Here is a 23,896-nt window from a genome sequence, read left to right as displayed (position 1 = left end):
ATCTCAGTCCAGATATGATTCATATCAACCTTGAAAGAGTAAAGAGAAGAAATTCCCTGGCAAAGCATTTTCAACACATTTCCATTTAAAGCACAAAACTGCTTTTATTCAGGTACTCCAGGGTATTACAACCTTCCGAAGTTTCTGACTGAACAACACTTCAGAAATGTCTGAGTGATGAGAGCCATTCTCATGGGGGAGGATCCAGTCACTTACTCATGATGATTACCTTCAGACAGATGCCTTCATTTTATTAATTACACATTTCAAAGCATGGTCCACACTAATCCAAGTGTTTGTTGGATTGTGCTAAAATAAGATTCACTTCTCACTCTTGATTATTAAAAAAGAACTTCAAAAATTCGATTTTGCTATGATAATAAAATTTGATAATCCTGAAAATAGTATATTTACTGAATTCTAAAATTCAAAATTACTGCCAATGAACTTAGAGACCCTTCACTGTATCTGAATCCCTATGATTGATAAAGTGCTACCAATTACTCAAGCACTATCTTTATCTCACATTGGAAGTAGATCTAAACAGAACCAGCTTCTAGTACCACTTGGTAAGATTATTGATGAAATGCATGAACAGTTTAATGGTGACCTGCCTATACTATACACTGGTACAATTGTGGCACAAAAGTTGTGAGTGTAACCTACCACTATCTGACTGGCATTCAGGCCTACTACATGAGATGCAACCCACTGCCTAGGTGAATAGTGGCTGATTGTAGTCATCTGGAACCTGAGACTATGTAGACCATTCCTACTCTGCTAAAGAAATGTAGCAATAAAGTGACTCTGAATGATGGTCTGATAAACTCATAATTAGTATCTGTCTCAGCCATCATCAGAGAAGCTTTTTTCTGCAGTAAATGGGAACAAAAATAGACACCTGCAACTGGACAATGTGCAGAAAGTGAGAGACCTTGGAACGCTCAGTCCTCAATGGGATGTCTCCACCACATCTCTTCCCCCAGGGCTCAGGGAACTTGGCAGGAAAGGAGGTGGAAAAATGGTGAGAGCCAGTAAAGATGGAAGACACCACGGAAACAAGCCAACAGAACTGACTCACGCATGAACTCATAGAGACAGACTGTGGCAGCATTGACAGGGCTGCTCCGGTCTGGGCCTAACAGGAACCCAGTGCTAAGAGGGGAAATAGACACAGGCCTCCATTCCTAACCCAGAACTATCCCCAATTGATAACTGCTCCCAAAGGACGTATTAATTTTCTCCAGCGGAGTCTCACTGAGTACACAGATCCCAGTTAAGGGCAGGTCCCATGCCAAGCAGTAGATGAACAACAAAAAACAAACTCTATGATATTTTTGAAGTTTTTTTTTGTTGTTGTTTCACAAAGCTGTGTCTGGGCATTTTTTTCCTTACAGATCTTTTGCATATATATTATGGTTTTGTTTTTATGTGTTTTCTCATGAGCATAAATGTAGATCTTAATACAGAGACTTTGTTTTGTAATAAATATATTTTCTACCTTGAAACTATCACCTTGAACAACCATCTTTTAGAAGTGTTTGGAGTTTATAAAAAATTTTGATAAGTGCTCACACCCATGTTATACACTTGAACACACAATAATGAAAAATAAAAAAAATAAAGTTAAGAATTAATAAAATTTTCATAGTGTAAAGTCATTTTCAACTTTAAAATCTGGACTATTTACTGGATAGAATTCCAAATTTTCAGAATACCCCTTAGTCTTGCTTGTAATAATACGATGCATTCAATAGTCTAGTGTTGTAGATAATATCTGGGTATCAATAAAATGACCTCTGTGCCTGCCCATTAGGAAGACAGTTTTTCAGAATTATCTATGAAAGCAAGGTGGTATTAGAGTGAGAAATCATGCAATGTTTCTGTTAGACCTTGATAACTTCTAATAAATCTTGATTAATATTTTCTTCCCTCAATGTACACAAAAAGAAATTTAAATATGTCACACCTTAATGCAGAACTACAGTGAAAATGGCAGAAAGAAATACTACTAATTGCCCCACAGCTGGAAATCAACTCTCCTTTTATAGGCAGCATATTTACATGCCTTTCAAAGACATGAGTAAAGGGGAAACTGCATTTTCAAAACTGCTTACCATTGCATAAATAGAATTTGTTCATGTTAATTGTGAGTATAGGTTTAAAGTCTCAATAAAAAGTATTGTACTTTGCACTTCTGAATGTCTTTTTCTTAGAAACAGTGCTAATATTGACAGATACTCAGTCAGGTCACAGCCATGTAAGAAAACACTCCAAACTTTTTGGAAATTCAAGCTACGTTCTGAGCAACATAGTTCTACTGGGTATAAAATAACATATAGGCTTGTCACCTTCACATGCTCCAGCAGTTCTTAGATTCATTGGCTGCTGGAGTGGGCCAACTCATAGCCCTGGTTCTCGGCCTGGGTGGTAGTTGGCTTGGTCAACTCTCTAGCTTTCCTTCATCATCACTACCCAGATGCGCTCTTCCCACTGCCTCGGCTACCTTATCCAATGCAGCCTACAGCAAGGAGCAGGGCTAGTTCTCTTGCTCTTGGACCCTTAGATCCAGGTTGTCCTCACACATATCACCAGGGCCAGCTCTATTTTTTTGCCCAGGGAAGATATAGAGGAAAAATCCAAAACAGCAGCATCTCCATGACACAGGATAACAGTAGGATATCTAAGAGGAGCTCCAGTGAGAGCCCATTATAGGTGGTGAAGCAGAAACTAGATGCCTTGAACCAGACCAATGACTCATAGCAAACAACACTTACAAGTGAAGATGTATGGACGAAATGGGAAACTGTGTGACTCACTGGGCCACACTACGGCTTCCACAACAAGATTCTTCTTGTTTTTGTTTTAATTTTTGTTTTGGTTCAGTTTTGGTTTTTCTTTTAAGTTTGGTCTTGTTTTAGGGGGGTTGCAAGGGTAAAGGGTGGATGCGAGGGGACAGGGAGATAGGTGGGATCAGAATGCATGATGTGAAATCCACAAAGAATCAATAAAAGTAAAAAAAAAATAGCATATAGGTAGCATCATGTATGTAATAACAACATACTGCACACAAGAGCACAAAACCAATATAATGTTCTCTCAAACAGCAGGAATATGGGTTGCTTATTTTTATTGCAATCTACTATCTTTTTTTTCTGAAGAAAAAAAAACTAAGGTGGAAATTTTAAAGGGACAAGAACATACATTTAAGTCACCCCAAAGTCTGAAAAACAAGTTCTTCTTAATAGGATAATGTCTAGCAAAATCAGAGGAGCAAGTATCAATCATTTCTCAGTCACCCTAGAGCACCTTAATTAAGATTCAAGTATTAATGGTGGTGTCATGTTAGCTACAGTGGGTTAGATGTACTGATTAAAAAAATGATAAAATTACTGGAAAGTGGATAAGATTTAAAAAAAAAGCAGTCAAGCAGCTGTTGCTAAAAACCATGATTATAGCCTGCTTCATCATCAATACAGACATACTATTACTTTGAATGGCAGGTGCCACTCTTATCCCGAACCAATTGGTTGCAGAGCTCTAATTGTGAGTGTTGTCATATTCTGTGCCTAGGACTGTACAAAGTTTATGCTCATTGTCAGTGCAGATAATCCAGCCTTGTAACAGAATCATTTATAACCTCCTTTAGGAAACCAAATGAGCCTGAGAAAATCAGAAGATATACACTCAGTATCTGAACAGACTTCAGAGCAGTTCGGGCCGGGGTGGGGGATGGGGAGTGCAGGGAGTCTGATGGAGAATGGAAGTCCCCTGAGATTGTGTGTCTATTGAACTTACCATGTTGTAAATGTCAAAATGTAACACATGGGTCTGATAAGAGTTTATAGATGAAAGTGCTTTGCTTTCTGGCACTTTACAGTCACCATAGATACTTTCGTGCCATCTCTTCCAAATGAGCTTCTACCACTTACAGACTCAACCACAACAAGGGGCAAGGCCTGTTTAAGAACTCTTTTCAGTTTTGCATATCATAGTCCGGTTTCTTCGAAGAACCATTATTCTCATATGAACTCCTGTACAGTGATTACAGTTTATAACCAAAGCTAAGAAAGTAGTTGTTTACTGGGGAGTGAGTACCATCATATTACACGTGTGAATCTGAATTGCATGGAGTTTTAGTGTGTGTGTGTGTGTGTGTGTGTGTGTGTGTGTGTGTGTGTGTGTGTTCCAAAGTCTGGGATGAGGAAATGCCTTTCTTCCATTCTGGATGTGATCTAGCAGAATAGAAGGAAATTTAGTCTTTCTTCTTGTGTATCTATCTCTTATGCGACTGAACCCATCCCAGCAAACACTCAGCACATGGACCAGAAATGTTGAAAGAGCCAATGAGGATCTATATGAGCACAGCATGTATTGCATTCTGCAGGGCAATAGCAGCTATTTTTCTTACAATAGTTTATTTTCTTTCTTAAAAATTTTATGGCCGGGCAGTGGTGGTGCATGCCTTTAATCCCAGCACTCAGGAGGCAGAGCCAGGAGGATATCTGTGAGTTCAAGCCCAGCCTGGTCTACAAAGCAAGATCCAGGACAGGCACCAAAAACTACACAGAGAAACCCTGTCTCAAAAAAACAAAAAAAATTATGTATTTATAATTTATTTTATATGTGTACAGATGTTTTGCCTGCACATATATATGCATATTACATATTTGCCTGGTGAACTCTGAGGTCAGAAGAGGGTTCTAAAATCTTGAAACTGAAATTATAGATGGCAATGAGTCACTATGTGGTTGCTAAAATTGAACTCAGGTCCTCTGCAAGAGCAACAAGTACTCTGAACTGCTGAGTCATCTCTACCAGCCCCTTGTAACAGTTTATTTCCAAAAAAAAAATAAATAAATAAAATAATCTATACCACATATATTGTGTTTTTTCTATACAGAAATTATAACATATGCAATCCTCCTGGTACATAATCATAAAAAAATAAAAACCAGGAATAGAGAGATGGCTTAGATAAGAGTACTTGCTGCTGTTCCAAAGGACTCTGGATTTATTTCCAGCACCCACATGATGGCTAACAACTGTCTGTAATTCCAGTTCCAAAGGATGGAACACTCTCTTCTGGCCTCTGGAGGCACCAGGCACACACACACACACACACACACACACACACACACACACACACACACACACATATATATATATATATATGCAGAGAAAATACCCATGCACATAAAATAAATCAATTAATTTAAATATATATGTATATATGTATACATATATATTTATGCTTTGATCGTTCAATTATGGATGTGAAGAAGTTCCAAGATCAACCATCTGAAAGCAAGAGAGCCAAAAGTAGACTGCATAAGAATGCTTGTCTGAACTCAAACCCTGAGAAGAAGGAGAGCTGTGGTGTTGGTCCTTTTCTTAGTTGAAGGCCCAAGAACTGAGAAAGACTGTGTAATTCTCAACTGGACGTCAGAGATGTGAGAGTGAGGAGTACTTGTCTGAGGGATGCATGTGGGGTTGTCTCAGGTTGAACATGATTAAAATTTACTATTCCTCTGCATTTCAATTTGAGGCTCAAGAGTCTAGATGATTTCCACTCCCCTGGGTGGAGGGTCTTTTTCTCATGCTACTTACCATATGTAATTTCGTCACCAAAGATCCAACAGTGATGTCAAAAAACAATTATTTGTCAGCAATCCAGGCATCTCATATGAAGTTGACCATAACATTCAGCAAACTTTCTAGATTTTGTAGTTCTTCCACAAAAACCTGTCTATCAAAACCTGGTGCTGGAATTTATCTTTCTCAGGCATTTCTGCTGTGTTATGTGTTATGAAGGAATCACCATCATCCCAACCTCCGTAAGTGATAGTGTCCTCTCTCTTCAAGTGGCAGAACATGTTGCCTACCTGAATATGGACTCCTGCAGAAGGGATCTTAGTGCAAGAGCAAATAACTCTTCTAGAAAAGCTGGAGCAAACCTAGACATCAGCACAAGTAGCTATGTTCTCCACCCTCCAGCTATGGCACATAGAACATCTTAGAAGCAGAAAAGATCTGCCTGGAGGGTCTACTTCAAAGACAGTGGAACTTCCTTCTTCACAGGTGATGACTCTGATCAATAACTCTTTACAATCTAACACACTCTGAAAGTTTCATAAAGTATGATCTTCCTGGAAATCACACCACTTTGTGACACAGAATATTTCTTGAAGGCCCATCCTAATAGATGGTGATAAAACCAAATTTATTGTGATTATAAATTATATGTAAGGGATGATGACATAAAAAGAGGCTACTGGGTTTACAACATTTTTCAAGACATAAATTCACTGTTCAAATAAGACAGTAAAGCGTGTAGATACATTTCAGTGACAGAGCTCCTGCCTGGCCTGCACAAGGTCCTGCACAAGGTCCTGGATTTGATCTTGGCAAACACACACACACACACACACACACACACACACACACACACACACACACACACACACGGGAACAATAAATAAAAAGTGATACATTTTCCAACTATGGCTTACAAGCTTGATTGATAGACTTGTTGAATTTTTGAGTCAGAAAAGACATTAAAGAAAACAAAATACTGCATGTTATCACTGTGATGTTGTGTATAATCATCTGCTCATCACACCTAAAGTGAAATAATTTTCCCCACTTTACATGACAATTTCTTGTCAGAACAGCAACTGGATTTTGCACTGCTTTGAAACTCAGGAGTGCCTAATCTTAACCAGACATTTTAACAATCTCTCACTATATAATCTGAAAACAATTTCCACTAAGCTTTACCATAATCTTTAGAAAAAATGATATAATATTATATTACTGACTTAGAAATTTACGCATATTTTTTATAGAAGAACCACAGTCAGTGAATCAGAACTTTAACATAGGCATGTCTGACAACAAAGACTTATGCACCTTTCTGATCTATTACATGATGAGTCTAAGCTATTTAGAAAGTAATTATGAACTATAAACACAAAATTGGTTCTATTTTTGATGACCCAGTAATATATATATTCTCATTAACATTTTCTATGAGTTCTATAGCACATACTCTGTGACAGACCTGGGCAATACAGAAGGCCAAGGATATTTTTGATCTCATAAAGTAACATTGCAATGGAAAAGGTGACACTCTAAACAAAGATTTTAATTATATCTGCATATAAATACATGCACAAAGATTATTTGTACAAATAAGTATATATATTTATACTATTGGTTTGCTAAAAATATCATAAGCCTGGTTAATTTGAAAAGGAAGGTGCTATTTAGATGGTCAGGGGTCAGACATCCTGTGCTGAAGAATACAGAGAAATGTTTCATCCTCAGCCATCATGTTTCTTTCATCTTTCTGAATACAAGACAGTAAAAGGCTAGTTAATTAAAAATGGACCAGCAATAATCTATATGGTGGTCTTTTAAAAAAGAATGAGCTTTGCAAATAAAGAAAAGCTATGGTTCTTTCCTGTGTGACTTTGGCATGTAGGAGAATGTGAGTAAGAAGTCCAAATCTTTCAGAGAAATCACTGCACCTAAGCGCTCAGAACCTTGGCCACATCGTTGCAGCTGCTTATGTGAAAACATAAAGTGTAAATATCTTCACAGTGCTTTTAAGCCAGCAGTTCTCAACCTGTGGGTCCTGACCCCTTGAGAGTTGCATATCAGATATTTACATTACAATTCACAACAGCGGCAAAATTGCAGTTATGAATAGCATCGGAAATTATTTCATGCTTAGAGGTCACCACACCGAGGAACTGTATTAAAGTGTCATAGCACTGGGAAGGTCGAGAACTACTGCTCTAACTACACATTACTGTCTGGGTAAGATTGGCTGTGGAGCCAGCTTTAATCCACTTTTCCTGACCTTATTTTCCTTTTGTGATAAAGTTCAAAGACCTTAAGGTCAGAGCATTACGTGCTAATTCTGGAACTCAGTCCTTCACTATAAAATGTGGGTACTGCTGGCAAATGGAACAAAAAATTCCAACAAGCAAATGCTGCGGTGGAATTCCTCTTCTAAGGAAAACCACATTGATTCTTTATGTTTTCATTCAGCATAATGTTTTCTTTTCCTATAGTTCTATTATAAACTTAGTTTTAGGTTTTTTGATACAATGTTACTGCTACAATTAATTTTGTTGAAAATTCTGGATTGAGACAAAGCAATGGGAACAGCAACATGGCTGCAAAATTAACAACAGAAAATCTTGACAACCTCAAAAACTGGCTTTGTGTTTCACTTCAGTTTTTCTCGAGGACACATAGGGCACTGTATGGTGATATTTTATTTGTACTGAAATGTGATTTTATTCGTATGTTAATAACGTTGCCTGGGGGTCAGAGCTAATAGCAAGCCATAGTAGAAGTCTGGCAGTGGTAGCACATGCTCTTAATCCCTATCACATGACAGGCAGATCTCTGTGTGTTCAAGGATACCACCAGCATGGAGACACACGCCTTTAGTCTCAATATCAACCACATAAGACCTGAGGTCTGTATAGATGGGCAGTGATGAGGAGGTCAAGTGGTTGGGTTTACAATCAATGAGAAGGCAGAAGAGAAAGTCTATATAAAGACAAACACACAGGAAGTAGCGCACTTGCTGAAGGAAGGACAGGAGCGGCAGTGAAGGGTAAGGTTTTTAGCACTTAGCTACTACGCTGACCTCTTGGCTTTTAACTCTGTATTTGGCTCTGTGTTTCTTATTTAACAAGATGGTTATATCTACAGCACTGTGATTATGCTATTGTCTGAGTTAAATATCAGTAAGGTATTTAACCAAGAAAAACAATATATAGAGAATATAAAATTGGAAAGCTCTTCATTTTGGTGAGTAACAGTGAGAATTCATCCTGTTCACATTCTCATCAAACTCAGGAGGATGAAGTCTTCATTCACATAATGCCAACATGGCACAGACTGATCCAACATTTAGGATTGTGAACTGTGGTCAAATCCTAACAGACACACTCTGCCTGGCTCGTGAAATCTGACAGGATCCCTGCTGGAGGCGATAAGTATGTGGGCATCATGCACATTCAGCCCCTGGCCACTCAACAAACGCTGACAGCTTGACAGTTCCTCAGTTAGAAAGCCACATATTCTCTTTGAGATGTGGATAGAGTAGCTGTGACTGGAACTCCAATTCTGGACAGATACCTAGTAAATCTCAGCTGCAGTTATTTTGGAGGGCAAGGCTTTCCTTGCTAAGCATCTTTGAAAGTATCATTGCTGTGTTAATGTATGAAGGAACTGCTCCACACATAAACTAAACTCTACAACCAAAACTAATTGGTTGTGATCTTAACACAACTAGATTTAGAATGTATAAATTCAGTAAGTTCATTGAAATTGGGATTCAGTAGAAAAAAATGAGCTCTATAAACAAATGATATGATGACAAATGGTGACTGTGGTCACATATACATGTATATGTACACACACACACACACACACACAAACACACACATACACACACATACACTAAATGAATATACAAACTTTGAAAGTAAAAGAAAAAATATTTGAAAATCAAGAATGTTTAAAACTTTTCTTTAAATAAGGAGAAAAAAAATTGAGCCAGGATCTCTTTTCTGAGCTGAAGAAATCCTAACATTCTTGATTGTCTTGCCTCAGCCTTCTGAGCACTGTAATTACAGGTGTGTGTCACCATATCTGGATTCACAGATTTTGAGGGTGTCAACAGTATAAACCTTAGAGTTAAAAGTTTATGAAGATCCTAGCTACCTTTTGTAGAGCATCTATATGGTATTTGTTCTTAGGAGGCTCTCTAGGAGGAAGCTAGAGTCTAGAAATCTGATCCGTTCCCATGGCTATCTGATATTCTTGAATATGATGTATACATGCTATGATGTGTATGGATTATTGTTCCTTTAATGCTAGATAATGAGTACAGACTGAATACAGAGCAGGTCAAAGTGACTAACTTTGACCAGCATGACCTCAAAATATTATGGACAACACAGGACTTCCAGAACTGATTCAGAACGGAAACCCTCTTTTGTTACCTTCACAAGCACAAGCACCCATTCACCCTAAATGTCCTCATTCTAGATATTGTCTCCCCAAACACAGTTTTCTGGTTCAGAGACTCTCCTATTTCACTGTGTTATGATAAGAGGCTTGAGACATGCCCAGGATGGAGATACTTTGTTTCTGTTGCTGAAACTTTCCATCTCCATTGTTGCCTGTGTCCAGGGTAGGTATCAAACTGTGTCTTCAATCATATCTTACATATCATACCACTGTCTTTAACCTCACTTGCTTCAGTGAATGGCTACAAAAAGTAAAACAAAAGGATAGCAACCTAATGAAAATTCAACTTATGTTAATGAGACTCATTCAGCCTGCTCAGGGTTGCTGACAAACACAAAGAAGGGCACTGCTACAGCAAACTGTTTGTTTTTTTGGGTTTTTTTTTTTGCCTTTGTATTTTTTTTTTAATTTTAATTTTTATTTTGCAATACAATTCAGTTCTACATATCAGCCATGGATTCCCTTGTTCTCCCCCCCTGGGACCCCTCACCTTCCCCCCAGCCCACCCCCCATTCCCACCTCCTCCAGGGCAAAGCCTCCCCAGCGGGAATGAGGAGGGTTTATATGAGCGAGAATTGTTGAGACCAAGGTTGGATAAAGCACAGGGACAAATAGCCAAATGAATGGAAACACATGAACTATGAACCAATGCCTGAGGGGTCACCAACTGGATCAGGCCCTCTGAATGGGTGAGACAGTTGATTGGCTTGATCTGTTTGGGAAACTGTTTGTTTTTAACCCTATATGCCACAGTAGCCCTGCCTGGCAAATTCTCCCTCCTGTTTCCTGCCACTTTAAGCCTCCAGCTCCAGAATCTCCAATGTCTCTGATACTCTGGTGCCTTTTCCTTTTAGTAGATAATGTCACCTCCCAAAAGGCAACACATTTGATAACTGTGGCCTTCGTTCCCTAACACCAGTAAACCCACACCGCACAAGAACTTGCTTCTCTCCTCACTTTTCTTTTGGATTTCTGGAGAACTACTCCCATCTACCTTAAGGTCAATAATGCCTGGTACTTCTGCATTCAGTTCTCTGCCTTTATTTTCGTACTTGAAATTGATCATTACTCAACACTATTTTGCTTTATCTTCAACTCTCTCTCTTAAATGGCTTTATCTCTTAGTATTCAAATATGCTTAATTTATTTACATTCTAAATATGCTCCTCTATATCCTCTCAAAACTATATAGTTTCTGCACAAACATGTTAACTTTTCACCTTTCATTTCTTTTCTATAGTTTCTCTTTACATATCTGGCATTACCATCCACTGAGATAAGTCTGTCAGTAACAACTGTTTCGCGTGTTTATGTACTATGCATGTCTCTGGGATGCTCACTTACTAACACTTGTAGTTTTGGTCAGCTGAACCTCACTATAGAAATCCACCTGAAAGGATGATTCCAGGAAACCCAAATCATAGGCACCAATGTAACACTGATAGGTAAGATAATAACTAGGCAAATACGGTTTATGTAACCATAAATGTATGTCTATATTCAATATGAAATTACTATATTACTACATTCTAGAAATAGGTAAGACTTCATTAACCCAAGTAAGGCTAAAATTAAAAATGCATTTTGCAGCAATATGTTGAAAATGATTCAAAGATGTCTACTATTATTATTTCCAGTCATCGCTGAACTGAGGTCCCAAGTACACTAACACAAGAAAAAAAATAATAGCTTTAAAACTATAAAAAAGAGGTAACAACTATTATTAAATGCGTATGATAGGACAATCTGGAGGAAGTGAACAAGAATCTACAAGTGATTTAAGAATTAAAAAGCTGAACAAGAAAGGTGGATATAAAACTCAATTGAAATATCGCTGTGATTTTAATGGGTTAGCAATACACAGAGAAAGAAATTTAAAATGCATAATTTTCTAGTTCTAGAATATAAATTAAATGGCAACTTTCTCAAATAAATTCCCAAAATATTTCTAAATGATATTAAGAATATATCATAAAGTTACATTAAGGGAAGAAGGTACAAATGACTGTATATCACATTGTCCGTTTCCGTGTACATAAACTTTCAGACTAAGCATAATGTCTCTGTCATAAGAATGGAAGTGAGGATGAGGCCATGTTCTGGGTAACAAAAATGCCCTGTAACTCCATCTAGGAGGAGATCACACTGGTAAATACAATTATGAAAATGCATAATACAAATACACTTAATATTGTGGGACAATTGAATTTAAATCATATTTGAAAACAACTGCAAACATAATAGCACTTGAAGAATGGAATTTCTTATACCACATATTCAAAAAAGTTAGTTGTGTGTCAAAAGACTTGAGCAAGAAAGGCAGAACCATACAAACCTTTGCAAGATACCGGACTGATCCATGACTAGAGTACAGAATGATGTTTGAATAAGAATAAACATCAACAACCATAGAAAAATATTCATAACAAGCAAATTTAAATATGCTAAGAATGTTATGAAAACCAAATCCTCAGGGAAGAAAGTAATTCTTGTAATTTAATTAAGTAGTAAAGGACAAATCTTTGGTGTGTTCAAATGTATCTTCATACATTTCCAAGTATCATTTCTAAAAAACAAATGACATCTTTACCTTCCCAAAGAGATAACAGGCAGAGAAAAAAACAACAAAACTTAAAAGAGACATGGAGTAAAAGAGAAAGAGAGATGCCTATAATAGGAAGCAGAATGTTTTATAGTCAGAGAATTTAAACTGAGATCATGAAGATATATGACTATCTCAAGAAATTAACAGAAGTTTAGAAGTCTGACAAATCAGGATGTGGTTGGGTCATGTGGCATCAAGAACTTACTTTACACTAGTGGGGAAAGTAAAAATTGGTACATTTCAATAAAGGGGTTTGATTCTATACAGGAATATCTAAGGCATGCATTTGTATATTGTAATTCTACTCTTTCACACACAAAAAATTTATGCACAAGTACAATCAATAAATATGTGTAAGAACATTACAACTGCCTTACTGATAGCAGTCTAAAATGGAAACAATGTAATAAATTCTGGCACATTAACATAATGGAAAAATGCAACAATACAGATTAATGAATTTCTACTACATGATCCAGCAAGGATGGATTAAGACAAACAAGAAAGAATTCTAGAATCTAGAAAGATAATATGCAAAACTCAATACAAGTCTGAATACTGGCAAATTTTACTTCCTAAGGTGATAAAGTAGGTTAAAATATAACCCTGTGGTCACATTAAATTCAGACTAATGGTTCCACTCCTGTGATCAGGCTTGCCGTCTCGGGAGCACTTGATGGTGTTTCCTGGGCATGCTTTTCTTTTTGACCACAGCAGGCATGGTTTCCTTTTCAACAGTTCACTATAGTATTCTGTGTTTACGCCATTTTCTGTATGTTAGAATTTTCCACTAGCAAACAAAGATTAAAGTGTACCCAGATAGTTTAACTCAACCTAAATTTACTGAGGACTTAATTCCAGCAATAACAATGCCTTACTTGATTGTTTGCCTGACACATGTCAACACAGGAAAGAAGTGTGTCCAGAACCAGACATTCTCAACACTGTCAACCTCAGACAACAAGACCAGTATACTTACCAGTTCTGTATACAAATTACCCATCAGTTTTTCCCTACAAAAATGTGTAAAAATGGCAAGTTCAAAGTACAAAATGAGTCATTTCTCCAAAAGACTTTTGTATTTCTCCTTTCAAGAGCAAAAATCATGGTATTCTGTCAAAAAACCAAGCATATTGGTGCTTACCTGCCTCATTCTGTGATCTGCAAAATTTACTAAGGATCATTTCCTGTAAGTATCATCTCCTGACTACAGGCCACACACAATATTCTACTATAATGCCACTTTCTAAAGCTGACTTTCAATATTACCATATTAAACTTGTCGAAATATTTATTCTGATTTTGTGCACATTACAAACTAAAAATCAAACAGCTGTACTTTGTCTAAATGTTGAATTTAGCATTTTATAAAAGCATTATTATAGTGAGTAAAATGTGACACCATTTACCTGGGAAAGTACTATGCTATTTTTCCTTCTTTTTATTATTATTATTATTATTATTATTATTATTATTATTATTGGTTTTTCGAGACAGGGTTTCTCCAGTAGTCCTGACTGACCTAGAACTCACTCTGAAGACCAGGCTGGCCTCAAACTCGCAGAGATCCACCTGCCTCTGCCTCCCAAGTGTTGGGATTAAAGTCTTGTGCCACCACCACCTGGCCTTTTATATCATTCTAAAGTATGAATCTAATTAATTGTTCCATACTTCTTATGCATCTAAAAGTATTCCAAGTCCCTGACATTCCTAATTTCCTCTCACATTCTCTTTTGGAACACATTCCCTTTAATGATACTGTGATCACACTGCAGAAAATTATATGGCAAAACCACAATAGTAAAGAGAAAAAAAAATTATAACAAGTCTAGGCTTACTTTACGGACACCTCTGCCAAGTTCTTCTCCATAGTTGGTTCCAAGAATTTCGAAGTGCACATTGGGGTTACCTCCATTTTCTCCAAATTCTAGCTCTCCAGTCAATCCATTAACTCCACCCTAGATGAGGGAAATAGACACTTATTTAAAAGTTCAGAAGAACCAAGCTATTTATAATAAAGGATAAAAATAAGTTATAAACACTCTATTTGTATTTATAAAAAAGTTTTGAAGTATATGCCTATTAACAGACTAATTTCAGTAGATGTACAACATACCCAGGAATTCCATTGAATGTCACCTTAGAAGTGGTTTAATTCAATCTTGTCAACTTGCCACAAAAATTGATTTATGCCCTAAGAGCCAGTGACTGCTCCAAATAGTCCTGATTAGAACTGAGAGTTAATTCCACCATGAAGATGTGGCCACCACACTTTGTGATGCACAGGAGTGTGTCACCGGAATACAGCAAGCTTCAGGAAACTCAGAGAAGCTACTACAGAGACAATTCCACTAAAATTTAATCTAAAATTATTTCTAGGAATTTTAAATTTTAAAATATTAGTTTATTTTTTTCCTGTGAATTTATTTTCCAAATTATAATAATAGACTATATTATTTCCAAAAGAACAAGGAAAGGATCTTGAATTATTTCATAAGAAATATGGTGTTAGCCTGATTTATATATTAAACAATGTGTGTAAATCTATAAATATATCTCAAAATACCATGGGTATCATGTTATGTTTTTGTCTAACAGTTATGAAAATATATTTAATAAACATGACAAATTATAAATTTATATAAACAAAGGTAACTTGGGCTTGGAAATGGTTTGTGCTCTCAATTGGCTTTGCTGGTGTTGAGACTCTAGGAACTTTCAGACTTCATTGTTCATTCAGCTTGACAGATGTGCACTTCATCTGTAGATGGCCATGTGGGTCACACCTGCCTCTTGCTTAAAACTATTCCTCATTTTGGTCTATCGACCTTGACATTACTCAGGATTTTCCACTCACCGTGGTGTTCACAGTCACTTCACCATTAGTGTATGCTCTAGGTAGAGTTTTGACTGTGCAATGACATTTATTTTGACAACAAATCATCTCAGCTTGTGAAACGCTCTAGTTATCACCTCTGTGGTGGTGATGCCTAAACGTGTAACCCTTGTCTTAACCTGTAGCGCCGTTTTAATCCTTCTTGGCTAGTTTCACACAGTCTGCTCTATCTTACACTTCATCTCTGCTTTTCAGACGCTCCCAGAATGCTCACTTCATAGACCAGGTTCAGAGAACTGTTGCTGACTCACTGTGTTTCCAATCTTTCTTATGAATTTCAATAATTAATCTATTTCATTTTTATAGCAGTATAATTAACAAAACAGGTTTTATTTTTTAATCAGTACTTTGTTGATTCAGACAGGAACTAAAATGATCTAGTTTTATCAAGGATGAATCTGTTGAATTTGATATGCCTGTGGTCTTTTCTTTTTACATGAGTTAGCAGTAACAAGTATAGGACTTCACCAATGGCAGAGGACTATAACAGCTATGCAGAAACTAATCAATTAGCTTCTCTGTCTCAATTTCTATATCTCTTAATTGGACAATGAAGCACTTATCTAAGAGCATTATTAGTGCTATTCCTATGTTATACATGTAAGCAATGCAGAGGAGTTCTTCCTGTGCTGAGAGCTCAGCCTCAATCGTTAGCACCACTAGCCCAGTGTTTTTCCAGCCCTTATTTTCAGCGACTTTCTAATTCTATAAAACACAGGCATGAGCTTGCCTTATTGTCAGTTAAAAGCTTATTGAGTTTTTAAGATCCATTTCATTTATATGACTCTGTGTGGGCATGAGCGTATAGTATGAGTGTGTTTTTGTACATGTGTGTAAAGGCTACAAGTAGATGTCAGGAGTCCTTGGAGATAGAATTTGTGGGTCCAAAGTGGGAATAATAGTATGAGGAGTTATGAGGTATGCTCCATACCCTCTATCATTTGCCTGTGTCTCTTGCTTGCTTCTATCTTTACATAGAGAATATATTCAATTGGTGCAATTCAATTTTACACCATGTTTTAGGTCAGTATTCATATCATAAAACATCCAATATCCCTTACTCTTTTAAATAACGAATAAATGGAATGGATCTCATTATCACTAACATCTCCAAGTTAGAAATATATGTATGAATGCAGCATACATCATTACACATAAATTCCAATTAATATCATTTTAAATTTCCTTTTAAAAGGAACTTGTTATATTTATTTATTTATTTATCCATTGTTATTCATAGGACACATGTCATACTGCATGTTTGGATAACAAAGGGTGACTTGATATCTCTCTTCTTCTACCACATGAGATCCAGAAACTGAACTCAGGTCATCAAGCTTGTGGCTAGGCATTAAAACATCCCACTGGCCCATAGAATCTTCTCGATAAGAGATTTTGTTGCCAGGACTGGTGGCACACATCTCATGCCAGTACCTGGGAGGCAACTGCAGGCAGATCTATGTGAGTTAGAGGCCAGCATGGTTTGCACAGTGAGTTCCAGTCCAGCCACAGCTACATAGTGAGACCCTGTCTCAAAGGAACAGCAAGAAGCATTTGTTCTTAACCTTCCTCAACACTGTCTTAACTGCATGAAAATTCTAGCTGATTGCCTTACTTCTAAAAAGAGGGGGTGGGGTGGGGTGGGGCAGGATTGTGTGTCCTTCTGATTGCTCTATGGAAAACTCTAACAGCAGAAAGTTGTAAACATCCAGTCAGTCTTTTACTGCCTTATTCTTCCCAGTCAGTATGCTATGGCTGTGCAGGGCCAGGTCCTCCTCTGCAGGGAGCAGCTTCCACTGTGTGACTCAGTGCATTTACAGAAAACAAGCACAAAATCCATAAATCAGAAGTTGTGCACTTAGCTAACTGCGGCCTTACCTAGCTCACCTTTTTGACTTTGTAATTTATCTTCTTTTTGCTCTATCATTAATGAGCTTTTGACATGCATAATGAGAGGATTCTGCCCTCAGGAAGGTGTCCAGGATGCTCAAGAGGTCAACATTCTAAGCAAATAAGCCCTTTAAACAACATCCTTTGTTATCTCAGCCAGATTTAACCTGGTTTTTTTTTTTTAATGTTTTAAAAGATTCCAGTGTTGTTGAGCTGTTTTTCATCTATCTTCTGATTAACCTTGAAAATAGAGCTTGGCAAAGCACTCTGACTGGGGTGATGAATGGTCATTATCTGTGTGTATGCATGCTTGTATTTATAAAATTCATTGTGATACAGCAGATTCTAAACAACATAAGCTAATGGTTCATTGATAAATCAAACATTGAGGTAGCATCCTATCTGTCCTTTACACTGCCTGTCAGAACTGCTGCTCAAGGAATCTTAAAAAATACTGAATATGATATGCCACTTTAGATTTTATCCTACATACATAATAAAGAAATATGGGCAACACATAAGGAACAATAAGAAGAAAAAGGAAAGAAAACTAAAAAGTGAGAATCAAATCTTGAGAAACATCATCACAAAATTTGAATAACAAATTGGATAATAAATTTCTAAATAGACCAAAGCCTCTTGTTCCCCTGTGGCTGAGAAAAAACAGGGAAAAAGATTAAGAAAATGATTACTTAGATTGACTAAAGTTTGGTTTGTTTATGGGCCTAAAAATCCCCAACAGAGGGAAAATATTACATTTTCTTCAGTGCTGGATTATTTAATGTTAACTTGACACAAGCTAATGTCATTTGAGAGGAGGGAGCCTCAGCTGAAAAAATGCCTTCATAAATCAGGCTGTAGGTAAGGCGGTAAGGCATTTTCTTAATTAGCAATTTCTGTGGGAGGGTCCAACCCATTGTGGGTGGTGACACTCCTGGGCTGGTGGTCCTGGGTTCTATAAGAAAGCAGGCTGAGCAGGCCATGAGAAGCAAGTCAATAAGCAGCATCCTTCCATGACCTTTACATCACCTCCTGCCTCCAGGTTTCTGCCCTGTTTGGGTTCTTGTCCTGGCTTCCTTCAATGATGAACAGTGATATGGAACTGTAAACCAAATAAACCCTTCCTCTCCAAGTTGCTTTGGTCATTGTGTTTCATCATAGATATAGTAACCCATAGTAAGACAGTGATGCATGGCTAAACATCATCAGAAATGGGAAAGTTTAGAAATAGAAACATAAACCAGTGAATTCATTCACAGAAAAGACTTGTAGTAGACAGATGATGGTGTCTGTGCTTTAAAGGAAACAACCACAGCTCATGCATTGAGGAGCTCAAACTGATAAAGGTTCCTGTCCTTTCTAGTTTTCATTCTAAACTATGCATGCATACTCTTTGCTTTATACAGCATGTGTCCATTAAAATGAATTGCTCAAAAATAAATATTTGAACAAAATTAAATTCAAATTGACTGTTACCTGCTTTATAAGTAAAATTGACTGAAGTTGGAATGTAAATTGGTGAATTCTGGAGTCTTTTTCAAAGGGTATAAATGGTATTTGCTTATATGTGTTCATGCACACACTCACTTGCACTCTCTGGCCCATGCTTGTGCATACGGAGAGCAAAGAATATGCTGAGTCTTCCTCAATCCATCTCCTGCACGTTTTTGAAGCAGAGTCTTTTAGTTAACCTGGAGCTTGCCAACTCTGCTACAAAAAGCCCTATGGATCTTTTTGTCTCTGCTTCTCAAGAGTTGTGGCTACAGAAGAAAGTCGCTATGTTTGGCTTTTAATGTGAGTGCTGGGGATCTGAATTCAGATATTCATGCTTGCATGGCACGTACCTTCCCCATTGGGCAATCTTTCTGGTCCATAAATAGCAGTTTTGAAAACTACCATGGCAAAACTTTGTGTCTTTGTGAAAAAGGTATTTTACAGTTCAAGTAGTATTCATGTATATGATGTCTTCCTAAATTTTCTTTCCCTCCTTCAAATATGTACAAACTCAATGATAGATTGTCCTTACATTGAAAGTAATTTCTGTCTGTTTCTCTAAGGATTTACATTTCAAAAGATTGCAAACAAAATGACCTATATATCATCTTGCCCATGGCATAAACCTGGAAATCATCTATGATTCCTCTTTCTCACTACTTTTCTCACTCTCCAAATTTCTTTTCAGGGCTCCGAGGACCTATCGGTTTTGTCTGTCTGTATCCATGTAGTGACTGTAGCCTGGCCCACATCTGTCTTAAGTAGTCTGAGCCTCTTTACTGGTTCTTCTGTCTGTTCTGTCCCCATCAGTGGGCCTGCATAACGGCTCCTTCACTGGTAGCTACAGGGCATCTGGAGTTATCAACACCCTGTTTAAGACACTATAAGAATCCCTTATCCCATCAGGAATTAAGTTGTTTTAGTTAAGTGACAGTTGTAGGTTTTCCTCCATGATCCATGACTTCACTAACCCTAGTTAGTTGGCTAAGTTTCCAGTGCCAGTAATGATTTCTCTCTTGTTGAGCAGGTCTTATGTCCAATCAGAGAGTTGTTGGTTATGGCCAGGATATTTGTGCCACTACTGAAGCCTTAGGGATAGCATTCCATGCTGGTCTTTGTGATTCACAGGCATTATAGCTGGGTAGGAGTGTTGGTTACCTCTCTCCTTTCTAGAAGCCAACTTGCATGGTGGCTTCAAGTACTATGAAAACTAATCCTAGGGTAGGAGGCTTTCAGGTCACTATCAGGTCAAGGACCTCTGTTCCTTGTGTCTGAAATACATGGTGACCTCAGCAATCAAGATTTAACTTATCCACAAATAAGTATAGTCCTTATTTAGCATCGTAGAAACTTCTGTTTGCAACAGAGACCTTAACTGATTTCCATAACCAATCAAACTGCAGGGTTGTAGAGCCCAGTGTGCAAAACAACTCCTGAACTTACAGCTCAGGGAACACTGTAGAGGAGGGAGGAGCCAGAAAGATTGCAATAGCCAGAGGGTCAGGGAATTTGCTGATTGTGTCTCCTAGTAATGTTGGAAGTTACACCTGTAATGTCTCACCGACATGAATGCCAAAATGTGACCTGAACAAGGCTGACAGCACTAGACATGACAAAATGGACCACGGAAGGCTGATGAGGGCTCCATCCTACACAAAGAAATACAGACAACTGAGGAATGCTGAAAGTGAGAAAAATAGTCTTCCCCAGGGAAGAGCACAGCAACTGGTTATCTAATACCAAATGGTCAGCCCTGAAAACATACATGCAAGCAACATTATACAGACTAAGTTGTATTTAGGAATATACAGGTATGTACATATATACATATAAATGTAACAACAATTAATGTAAAAAGAGGCCATGTGTTTGAATGAGAGCAAGGAAGTTTATATCAGAGAGTTTGGGGAAAAGAAAGGAAAGGGAGGCATGATGTAATTGTAGTATAACCTCAAAAAAAACAAAAATAAAGGTGGATTGGGGGGAGGGCTGGGGGTGGGAGGAGGGAGGACAAGGGAATCTGTGGCTGATATGTAAAATTAAATTAATTATAAAATAAAAATATTTTAAAAAGTTATTAAAATTATTCCTTCCCCAACAAAAAAGAATACCTTACCCCTCAAATTAAAGGAAATATAATCTAGTTTACAAACTCTTTTTTAAACTTTCTTTATCTCTCTCAGCAAATGAGGACCAGAGTCCTCATTTTCTCCTCCTGGATGTTAATTTCTCCTGTTTATATAACCTAGGTTCTTCCCTCCAAGCTGTGAACATCACTTGGTCTTTTGTGAAATATTCTTTTTTCCACACTCCCAGGACTCTCTGCCTTTCCTTTCTTGGCTTGGACCTCCTCATCTTAAATAACACGCTATGACAAGGAGCACCACCACTCACACATTTGCGGAGCAGCTGGCATTTCTCTTTATGCAGAATTGATCACACTTGCAATTATTTTTGATATTTTATTTTCCTCCCTGATTCTGTGATCTCAAAGTACAACATATGGCACTGCTTAGTCAATACTTATTGAATGAATATATTACCTTTAAGAACTGAAGGCATATCAATGTTCTTGGTATTCAAAACATATTATGTCAAATATCAACATGTTTCAACACATATCTTTTAACTATCAGCACAAACCAATATGAGATAATCTACTGGTACTTACAGAGATCTCTGGAACATTAAAGTTTTCTACATTAAGAATTAAAAATGATTACTATAAGTATTTAAAAAGAAACTGAACAATTAAGCAGACATGAAAGTCCTTAAGGAACTAATAAATTTTAATTAAGTCATATAGAATATATAATAACTAGTGGTTTTTATTTATAATCACAACTTTCAATGCAATATTTTTAGTAGGTTTTTTGTTTGTTTTTTATTCTTTTACAAAGCTGTAAGCATTTTCTTTCTAAAACTTGGGTCTGATTTCATCTGAAATACAATTACATCTATTAATTTATCCACAAAATAAGTTCTTTGTTGTCAATGTCTTTCCAAATGAGATAATTCTCTTCATATGTTCTATGCATTCTGAAAAATTAATCAACCTTTGTCATTGCACACATGATTGATTCCAGCAGAGGTGTCAGCTAGAATGTCTCACCATCTGGAACATCTTCCTCATAGCTCTGCATAGCCCAGTTTGTTACTTTTTAGGCTTCTATTGAGATACCATGGGGTCTCTCCAACTCTTTCTAATTATTTTCTATTTTAAGCCAAGTCCCATTGGAACCAGCTCTGTGATGGAAACTTGATTATACATAGAAGTTTTCCAAAAGTACTGTGGAGAAACAACATACTAGAGACTAGAAGAAGCAAAACTGGGGCAAACAAGAGTTGATGCCGAGAAGCCAACACAGGAGAGCAGGTCTGCAGGTATCTAAGATGAAGGGAAGGGATTGTACCATTCTAGTTCATTCATGACCGTTAGGTATAGAATTCTCTCAGGAAGTAGGAAGAGAAGCTAAAGAGAAACTGTAAGGAAATTCAGCTCTATTGCTATGTGCCTTGGCAGACATGGCATGCCTTCTCATGAGGCACGAGTATGCACTGTTACAGCACACTCTTTATGAGTCTGCAGTATCCTGTTTCCAATATGTCTGGCTTTCTTTACTATTATAGATCTTAAAGACCAGCCTTTCGTATAGTCAATATTCAGTACTAGGCTTGAAACTTTTGGGTAATAATATAAAATACTTTGCACTATGAATTTTATAATATCTGTATGCTTTCCATATCATTTGTAAACATCTGTGGAAATAATGATAGATATATGAATAAAGTACAATCTTTGTAGTCATTTCAATACTAACACGATTAACACTATATCTAATCCAAGGTAGAATGCCCACAGGCACTGGCAGAGTTCCCCATCTCACAGTGCCCAGCACCAGATGGTTCACAACCCAGGGTCTGGTTTAATCTGATCCAAAATAGGACCCACAAGTACCTAAGATTTCACAGCTCCTGGTTTAGGTTCCAGACACTGGCAAGAGGCCTGAACTGACTCAGCATAAGAAAGAACCGTAGTCACACAAGGAGTCAACAACCAGCTTTGTGCAGAGCTGAAAACCCAGGGAGGATGCCATAGCTGTCCTACAGTGAGACTGCAGGCAGAGGGAGTCTTATAACTCTCAGCCCAAGGGATAGACCTATGAAAGAGTCCTGAGTTGATACAGGACAGTACCTGATCCTCAGAGCAAGATTAGGGATAGAGCTTCTGACTCTGTACATCAATCCCATAAAGCAAAGTGATACCTCAATCCATCTATGAGTTAGAACTCTGTTAAACATTGTAAATGCCCCCACTGCAAGAAGGAATTAAAAAAAAAATAAAATGAAAATCTCAACCAACAAACTAGCTCTAGATGTTCAAGTGTGAACATAGAAATAAAAACAAAAAGGAAAAATCAAAAGAGTATGTTGTTCCCAGAAAGTACTAATTCCACAGTACTGGTTTCTGAAGAGAATGCTTTAGGAGAACTTCCAGACAAAGAATTTAAAAGAACAATTACAACTATATTTAAACAACTCAAAGATGATATGGTTTCACTCCAAGAGCACAAAGATTAGCTAAATGATGAGGTCAATCCAATATAAAAATAGAATTCAACAAAGAGATAGATTTGCAGAAGAAAAACTAAATTAAACCTGGAAATGAAACACTAAATAAGCCAAATGAAAAGCTCAGGGGAGTTTCACCACGGCACAAAGCAGATCCTAAAGAAGATCATATGGAAAGCAGTGCATTAGAGTAAAGGACGGAGCAGAGTGATTGGATCATTCAGTAAAAGTCAATGAAAATTAAACGTGTGTGTGTGTGTGTGTGTGTGTGTGTGTGTGTGTGTGTGTGTGTGTGTGTGTGTGTGTTTACAGAACACGAGAGAGCTCTGAGACAAATCTCCTAATTATGGGCACAGAAGAAGGAGAATACTTCATCAAAG

The 23,896-nt window shown here is 37.3% G+C and overlaps 1 protein-coding gene across 3 annotated transcripts in view; it reads right to left on the bottom strand.

The window, feature by feature from the left end:
* The window catches only part of Grid2 (glutamate ionotropic receptor delta type subunit 2), a 1,427,031-nt gene that overhangs the window by 534,768 nt on the left and 868,367 nt on the right, over positions 1–23,896 (bottom strand). For all 3 annotated transcript variants that reach the window (XM_052719853.1, XM_052719854.1, XM_052719852.1), the window contains exon 8: positions 14,503–14,622. In XM_052719853.1, coding sequence (XP_052575813.1) covers positions 14,503–14,622 — 120 coding nt within the window. The remainder of the gene's footprint in view (positions 1–14,502; positions 14,623–23,896) is intronic.

The sequence above is a fragment of the Peromyscus californicus genome, unplaced genomic scaffold (genome assembly GCF_007827085.1).
Source record: "Peromyscus californicus insignis strain IS unplaced genomic scaffold, ASM782708v3 Scaffold_6__1_contigs__length_162567912, whole genome shotgun sequence".
NCBI lineage: Eukaryota > Metazoa > Chordata > Mammalia > Rodentia > Cricetidae > Peromyscus > Peromyscus californicus.
The sequence above is the reverse complement of the archived record's forward strand: the minus strand, read 5'-3'. Positions and strand labels throughout refer to the sequence as shown.